We start from the raw sequence: 9,591 nt of genomic DNA, 5'->3' as shown, positions 1-9,591 counted from the left end.
CTTCAAATATATTTTCACAAAAATAGGGATGGTGTGATAATAATATAGACATGTTCAAAAATCATTAATCTATAATTAAAATATAGGAATCTTTATAATGTCAATCCTTACGATCCTTAAATAGAAAGTTTCATATTAATAATTATTTTCTTAATTACAATAATCAAATTGAACTAATCTCTCCATAAGTAAAAATCATTTGCGAAATTTGAAATTTGAACATTCAATCACACAAACACAAAAATATTACAATTTCCAATATCATACTCAATTTTTTTTTAATCAAATTCAAAATCAATAGGCTAAAATTTCAAATGTTAGATAATAAGGCATTAAATGAGTTTTAAATTACAACTTTTTCTATTAATTTAATTTGTACTTAAATAGTGGAATTCTTATAACCCCAGCTTAATAATCAAATAAAATGATGAATATTTCCAAAAAATCATATACAAGTTTTTAAATTATTTTTTGATATATATAAAATATATAATTTATACTTATGATAAATTAAAATTAGTATTTAATTAGAAAAATTGTAGTTGCATGTCTATAATAAAATAAAAAATTGTGATAATATTTTTTCCAAAATAAAAATGCCTATAAAAATTTAATAATATAAATTTTGTGTATAAATTTTTTTTCAATGAATAAAACAAAATAGATTAAAATAATTAATACCGGTACCATAAAAATGGACTTGAAAAAATAATAACACAAAGAATAATTTTTAAATTAAATTAAAAAAACAATATCAAAACATATACATTTTTCATAATATGCTGTTAATTTATTAATAATAATCATAATAATAGCAATAATTTTAAGATCAAATTTACATAAAATAAAAATATTTATACAATAAAATCCAAAATTTGTAAAAGGTCTATTAAGAAAATAATTTTTTTAAAAAAACTAATGCATCAAGAAACACTAACTTTTATAAGGTGGATTATTCCATAAAAAATATTCTACACAAGTAAAATTAATTTTTGGAAGAAAAAAATTCAAATTTTACATTAGCTTAAAGAAAAGATATTCAAAAATTTAAAAATGGTGAAGTAAATATTACAAAAATAAAAAATTAATTATATGTCTATTTTTTTTAACATGTTTTAGATACAAAGTTTTCACCACTATTTAACGGTGACTCATTTCTATCAGAAACTACGTGGACACACAAGGTGGATTCTCCTCTTCCAATCAAATTTTCTTGACACACAGGAATCAGAGATCGAACTTTTTGACCAATTACTTAAGGGGCTGAATGATGTAGCTAAATATCACTAGAAGGGGGGTTGAATAGGGATTTTGCAGTTAAAAATAATTTTCAAGTGTTTTAAAAACTATCCTCTTGTAGAGGATGGCAAGCCCGATTCAGATTTCAAATATTTCCAAGTGTATCTCACGTGGAAATTACAATGTGATATGAGAGTGATTGATTCTAAATACTTTCTCAAAAGATTAACAAAGATCTAATGTATGATTGTAGAAAGTATGAAGAGATAATGAATGATGCTTCTTAAAAGCTTTAAAATCTTTGATCTTTTAATGCAATGTGTTGTGTTGTTTGATGAAGATCAGCTTGCTGCAATTTAAAGAGGTATTGTGATGTTCATTTCATATGTCAAGCCTTTTATGACCGTTGGAAAATCCATTTTAGAAATGCCAAGTTTTTTCTTCATAATTATGAAAATGCCATTCAGCTCCTTGGATGGATGCAATCCATGTTCAAGTACGAGGTAACAGATTTTCTGGGTACTTGGGACACATGCTGTCCTTTTCTCTTTCCTTTCTTTAATGTTTGAAGTTTATGTGAAGTCATTTTCGTTCTCATTTCTTCAATGCCTTGATAAACCTTCACATGTGAACTTTTTCTCTTTCCTTCATTTAATGCTTGTAAGAACAATTGATGTCCTTTTCATTCCTTTCTTCAAGGCTTTGTAGAGGCTTCACGTGTGAAGTCCTTTTCTCTTTCCTTGCCTTAAGACATGTGAGCAATTTATTTTGGACTTGTTTGTTGTTGCCTTTTTGAAGATTGACTTTATAATCTTTTTTTAAATCACACAAGAGTACATGTAGCCTTTGCCTATGACATGATGATGGGTTGCTTTTATAAAGTGTTGGGATGCTTTTCAAGATGTTGACTATAGGCACATGCTAGTGTAATCCTTCCTCGTACATTTCTTTTGTCTTCTTACTTCTTTTCTTCAAAAGTTTTTCTTTATTCATTCTTTAATAGTATTTTGTCTTTGTTGAATGAATCAAACAATTCATTTTTTAATACTATTCTACCTTTGTTGAATGAATTCAAATAATTTATTCTTTAATACTATTATGCCTTTGTTTAATGAATTCAAATCAGCGAGGATGCAGAACTGCAGTTTCACCAACTCGTGAGGCCATCCTCGGCATTTTCATACTTAGCATTTAACTCAGATTTTTCTTCTTTTTGCCTTAATGAATAATAACTTGTTTTCTTATATGAATATACTCAAAAGTACAGATTAGTCATTAACCTCAATCATAATATTTTAATTAATTTTGTTATCATTAAAACCAATTGAGAGAGATTTTATCTCAACACTAAAGTCCCTTATCACTTGGACCAATTTATTATTAATAATTACATATTTTTTTGGATTTTTGTTTTTTTCCATTTTCCCATTATCCATGGGAGATAATCCTATTCGGGGTACGCTAGACACCAAATGTAGTTTCCTGGTGAAAATTCTAACTAATGTTCACTTTATTGTAAAAATTTAGCTATGTTGTTACCCCTGTTAATGTTAGTTATGTCTTTACTAGATTGAAATATAAAAGAATTTATTAACTAAAATAAGAAATTTGATTAACAATAATCTAACTAGAAAATAAATAATTTCATTTTAGTTTCAATGATACAATTGTTAATAATTAAATTTTAAAAATATATCGTACAAATATTTAAAAAATAATTATATTTAGTAATTGATATAGTATATAATAAAATTATATAAATATATATACTTTTTTTCAATGATCCACACAATTTAAAATATATATATATATATATATATAATAAATCACCAATTTTGAATATAGCCTTATTCCGATATATTCATATACTAAAATGGTCATTTATTAGAAATCAAATATAACAATGTTAGTATTTATAATGAAATATATTGTCCCAAAATAATACATTTATTTTATTCATCAATAAGTTAAAATTAATATTTTTTATATCTTCTAAATAAAAATAAGAATAATCATAATATAATATATAATAATTATAATTTATTATATAAATTTGCACGAGTAGATGAGTGTGTTATCAATGTTATACTTAATTGATTAGATTTATTGGATTTGTGAATTTTTTCTTAGAATCATACAAGAGGGTACTTGGTGCTTCGGTTATATGTTATTTAATATTTTTAAAAAGCACAATCACCAAATACATCATAAGTTATGTTTTTATGATGTTATATTTAATTCAATTGTAAATGCATCATATTAAAAACTGTATGAATTATTAGTAATTTGGTTTGATTAACACTATTTATTATTAGAAGTTATTTAAATTTTGTTTATTTAAATTATTTCTGATTATAATCATAAATTAAATTTCTATATTTCGTTTATAATTTATTATTCATTTCAATCATATTTTAGATAAAATTATCCCTTTCTGTTTGAATATAAGAATAAAAATACTATAATATTTAGAAATATAGAAATTATCTAACACATTATACCTATAGTAATAAAGACGATAACCTAACATGCTTAAAAATATATATTTACAATATATCTCATAAATCAAATAATTTAAAAAAATTTAAAAAATTAAATAAATTTATTTAAATGATAATATATCCTGTGTTTGAGATACGCTACATACTGTTATAAGAACAAAAGTAGTGTATATTCAACGTTGAGTGTTATTGCCAAGTGTCTCATCATTAGTATGCGCAATCACCAGGTATATTATACTGATACTGTAAATGAAGTGGAAGTGTACGAAAGATAGAACCTCGATAAACTTGTAGCTATGTATTAGGAAAAGAATAATCCATTCTTTACATAATGTTGCTTTGATTCACTTACTTTCTTTGCGCACGTATTCTTTTATTTCTTCAAGCCCCTTCTTTTATATTTCATAGCTGCTTTCACATTCTACCTTGTGTATCTCAATCCAATTCCTTATCAAACAGGCATAGATATGACATTGCATCTTCAAATGAGTTTACCAATTTCATTGGTTCTAGTAATCATTTTATCAGGTAATAATATTAGCTTGGCAGAGTCCTATTTTTACAGACTCTGCAAATGAAAAAATTTATTAGGCAATTTGAATATTCGCGGTTACAGGATTTCAATTGTAGTACTGTTTAAATATTTAAGGGTAAATTTTAATTTTAATTTTTTAAATAAAAATTCTGTTCTTGAAATGTGAATCTTGAAACTTTGATACATGACTACACACAACTCAAATCCCTATTTGTCATATTTTGAAAAGTCTTTTGGAGGACAAATACAAGGGCACGTATATAATTATTAATTTTGTCAGACTCCATAATTTCTTATTTCTCAAATTCTTTTATTATAATTTTTTTATATTTTTACCAAACATTGTTAAAATCAAGAATTAACTCATGAAATCGTATAATTCTACTATCGATTTTTAATTGATTCGATTGTTAATTAAAATTTTACAAACTTAAAATGAAACAGAGAACCTGATAAACTTGCAGGAAACTTTTAATAGAGTTTTTGATTTATTTTTCTCAATTTAGATTTTACATTTGAATATTTTTTTTTATTTCCATTTTTCCTTATAATTGAGTTTAAATTTTGAACTACTGAAATATTTAATGTGTTAATTATATATATATATATATATATATATATATATATATATATATATATATTAATTTTAATATAAGATAAACTCACGAATTTACTAATACAAAATTATTTTTGATTTTATCACATTTTTACCATTTGCCTCAAATTTCGATGATGAGAACAGGGCAAAGAACATGTGAGTCGGCACGAGTATTTACTATAGTAAACTACTGTAAGGAGACTGTCTGGCCAGCTGTAATACCTGGGGAAAAGTTCAACGGTGGAGGCTTCGTCCTAAAGCCAGGACAATCCTCCGTTTTCACTGCCCCAATCAGTTGGAGTGGCCGAATTTGGGCTCGAACAGGCTGCAACTTCGACCAAGATGGAAACGGTCCATGCCAAACCGGTTCATGTGGCACAACATTGAAATGTGGAGGCGCAGGAAAAACCCCTGCATCACTAGCTGAATTCACACTGGCTCAACCTGATTTCTATGACGTTAGTCTCGTTGATGGGTTCAACGTGCCCATTTCCGTTAAGCCTTTAAATGGAAAGGGAAATTGCTCCACTGCAGGTTGTGATTCTGACCTTAGATTAACTTGTCCTAAAGAACTTTCCGTTAAGGCTAACGGTAAGACCATTGGGTGTCGAAGTGCTTGTGATGTGTTTAATACTGATGAATATTGTTGTAGAGGGAATTTTGGGAACCCTTCTACTTGTAGACCCACTTTTTATTCGAAGAAATTTAAGGAGGCTTGTCCAACTTCATATAGTTATGCTTATGATGATCCAACTAGTATTTTCACTTGCACAGGAACAGACTACATCATCGCTTTCTGTGCTGACAGGTTTGTGAGTTAATTAATTTTCTACCTTGACAAAATCAAATGTATTGTCTTTACAGGGAAACACATAAAAGAAATATTTTTTTTAAATATCAATAAAATATAAAATAATGTTTGCTATTATTATTTGAAAAAGTATTTATTTATCTGTAAAATCTAATGTAACATGAAAAATATCAAAATTATTAAATGATATTATGTTTTGAATTTCAAAAGTCTTCTTATATGTAAATTTCTGATAATATATTTACCATCTCATTTATAAATAAAAATCGATGTCTTTTTTATATATATAAAAATTAATATACATTTAATAATTTAATCTTGTGTTTTTATAAATAATTTAATCCTCAAAATACTAAAAAAAACAAATTTATTATTATTATTTTGAATAAGCTACAACCAAGTTATTTATGAATCGACAAAAGCAAACCATTTACAAAATAATCAAAGAATGTTAAAGTTCATTAATTATTTTGTTTTTTTTGAAGTAATCAATATTATTAATTAATTCATGATCATTCCAAACCTCCAAACCACTTTATCATTTTCTTCTCAATGGCCGGTGTTGTATCGAAGTAATTATGTCTTGATGTGTTTGTGAATTTTTACTATATTTTTATTAATATTATTTTTCCAAAGGACAAATGTTAATTGGAACATTATATTAAAGTATTAACCGAACTAATTAACTCTAATGTTTTGATTTGGACTTCAGGAAAAAACAGATGTGCACTTACCATGATCACAAACTTCATTGTAGTGGATCGCAAGGCTTAAGGTCATTGATTAGAAGCTGGTGGATGGCAATGATAATGGTGTTTTCGATGCTTAGTAAATTTTATGAGTTTGTATAAAAATGAAACCGGTTTTTTTTCTGTGTTTTTCCTTTAGGGATGATATGTTCTATAACTTGGGCACGTGTTTATGCCTCATGCGTACGGGAAGCTGTTATTATATGTGTGCTATTCTTTCCTTCAATTTAAGGAAAATGGGGATGCTCAATACTGTACTAGAGGTTGTCATCGTATCCACAATATATAATCAAATATCAAGTGACAGGAGAATTTTATTATAGTTATTATTAGATTAAATCGAACGGTTCAAATATAATTTACTTTTTAATATTAAGTGTGCTATTCCACTATGATACCCTTTCCGTCATCTTTCTCGAATTTCATCACGGAAACCAACTTTGTTGTACCAACTCGTGTACATATTAATTGTCATATCAACTTTTGTACAGTTTTACCAATCTACATTATTAATTAATTAATTAACGAAAATAAAACACTAATAAAAAATACATTATAGTCCTTATTCATTTTAACATTAGATCATTAAAAAAATGGTAGTTGAGTAATTGAATCATTAATGCAAAAGTAACAACTGCAATTCCATCCAACTTTCTACATTTCATCAAGAGTAACACTTCTTTTTTTTTAAAAAATTAATAATAATAATAGTAACAACAACAACATAACACTTCTACTATCAATTTAAGAAAACTAAGCACTATTAACACCTGTTATGAATGCCATTACACAAAATTTGCAGTTTCATTTTGATCAAAGAAAACATTTTGATCAAAGAAAACACATATCTGTATTTACCATATTTTACTGCAATTAACAAAAGCAACTATGCTTCTCCCTTTCATGTATACTATTAATTATATATCTTATACTCAAATTGTAAATTCAAGTAAGATTAATACTGCTAGTATCTAAAAGAAATAGATTTAGTGTCTTTAAAAGCATAAGAGCACATTTCCATCTCGTTAGTAACCTTACAAGTTAACAATACATGATTTGGTATGACATGCTTCTTGTAATACTCCGATTTTTTTGACAGCACGAGTGTATTATTATTATTTTTTTTAAAACAAAGAAAATACTTTTGGATGAAATATTTAAGTCGTAACATAACGACAAAAGCCAACAATATTTGCAAGCAGCGGAAATAGTTTTTGAAATACAAACCCAAAGTATTTATACGACAAAATACATCGAGGCTATGAGACCTATTAGACATAGCTCATATCCCTGGAGTATTCTCGGCAGACACCTGTACAAAAACATTGCCCCAAGAATTTTAACTTCCCCACGTCGCATAAAAAAAATGGTGCAATGACCCATCAAAATAAAAGTCAAGCTAACAATATGAGGTATAGGTACAGTCTTTCAAATTGAAATAAATACATCCACAAAAGAAAGACAACTAAACCCTATACAGCCCTCTAATCTGATCATGCTACAAAAAGATATACGACATGGGTGATCTCCACGTGCCCCGCAAGATCCTTCTGACATAGCTTCGGTCAGGTATGACTAACTACTTTCCCATCTCCAGGGTACTAACCGGTAGGATGATCCTGTTTCTCATCTGAGGGCAAAGCCCAGATTTCCACAATAATTGTAAAGGTCACCAACCGAAATTAACAAATATCACATAGCAAAATTCTTATATTTTCAAATGCTCAAAAGAACCTTTCGTCTTAGCATACTCCTCGAAAAGGGTTTTCATATGTCCAATAATGCATAAACAATGTTGAAAAATGAAGTTTTAACAAACTGCACTGTCATAGCCGAATACAACAGAGAAAATGCAGATTTTCAGTTCTAAAATAGCTCTGAATCAATCAACACTTCGAATATTCATTAAATCAATTATGAACACATAATTACATCAAAACTTAATCAACCCAACTTCACACCTCAAAGCAATTACGACAAATCACAACAACAACCGAATATGTATATACAATCATCATAGTATAACAAACATAACTCGCACACCAAACACTCTAATGCAATGCGTATAAAATAAAAGTCAAGCTGACAATATGAGGTATAGGTACATTCTTTCAAATTGAAATAAATACATCCACAAAAGAAAGAAAACTAAACCCTATACAACTTTCTAATCTGATCATGCTACAAAAAGCTATACAACCTGGGTGATCTCCACGCGCCCCGCAAGATCCTTTTGACATAGCTTCGGTCAGGTATGACTAACTACTTTCCCATCTCCAGGGTACTAACCGGTAGGATGATCCTGTTTCTCATCTGAGGGCAAAGCCCAGATTTCCACAATAATTGTAAAGGTCACCAACCGAAATTAACAAATATCACATAGCAAAATTCTTATATTTTCAAATGCTCAAAAGAACCTTTCGTCTTAGCATACTCCTCGAAAAGGGTTTTCATATGTCCAATAATGCATAAACAATGTTGAAAAATGAAAGTTTTAACAAACTGCACTGTCATAGCCGAATACAACAGAGAAAATGCAGATTTTCAGTTCTAAAATAGCTCTGAATCAATCAACACTTCGAATATTCATTAAATCAATTATGAACACATAATTACATCAAAACTTAATCAACCCAACTTCACACCTCAAAGCAATTACGACAAATCACAACAACAACCGAATATGTATATACAATCATCATAGTATAACAAACATAACTTGCATGCCAAACACTCTAATGCAATGCGTATATGCCAAAATGCATGATTCCAGAATTCCAAACCAAAACCCTCCTCGAAGGGCGTAAATCATAATTGTATAGTCTTTCACTGTAAGACCCATAATTTTAAAGTACACTTTATGTATTTTTGCGTAATTTGGATTTTGGCTCGGAGGCTTTTTAGCCAAAGTATTAATATTTTGGAGTTTATATGATCAAAAAGATATTTTGATGCCAATTAGAATTACTCGTCGATGAATAAATTAAATTAACTGCGGTGCATCTTTTACAAAGAATTTAATGTGTTATGGGTGAAATGGTAATTTTAATAAATATCTAGATATTTGGAGATATTTGTCAAAAGCAATTAATATATATAAATACATATATATATATATATATATATATATATATATATATATATCTATTTGTGTAGAA

At 27.7% G+C, this 9,591-nt stretch overlaps 1 protein-coding gene across 1 annotated transcript; it reads left to right on the top strand.

Annotated features, from left to right (window-relative positions):
- The first annotated feature begins 4,113 nt into the window (after positions 1 to 4,113).
- On the top strand, positions 4,114 to 6,825 carry LOC101506380 (pathogenesis-related thaumatin-like protein 3.5). The gene is made up of 3 exons (XM_004513244.4): positions 4,114 to 4,268; positions 5,018 to 5,681; positions 6,397 to 6,825. The coding sequence occupies exons 1-3, from the start codon at positions 4,208 to 4,210 to the stop codon at positions 6,533 to 6,535; spliced, it is 864 nt and encodes a 287-aa protein (XP_004513301.1). The 5' UTR covers positions 4,114 to 4,207; the 3' UTR covers positions 6,536 to 6,825.
- Positions 6,826 to 9,591: the final 2,766 nt, after the last annotated feature.

The sequence above is a fragment of the Cicer arietinum genome, chromosome 2 (genome assembly GCF_000331145.2).
Source record: "Cicer arietinum cultivar CDC Frontier isolate Library 1 chromosome 2, Cicar.CDCFrontier_v2.0, whole genome shotgun sequence".
Lineage (NCBI taxonomy): Eukaryota > Viridiplantae > Streptophyta > Magnoliopsida > Fabales > Fabaceae > Cicer > Cicer arietinum.
Note: the sequence above shows the minus strand (reverse complement) of the source record. Positions and strands in the feature narration are given on the sequence as shown.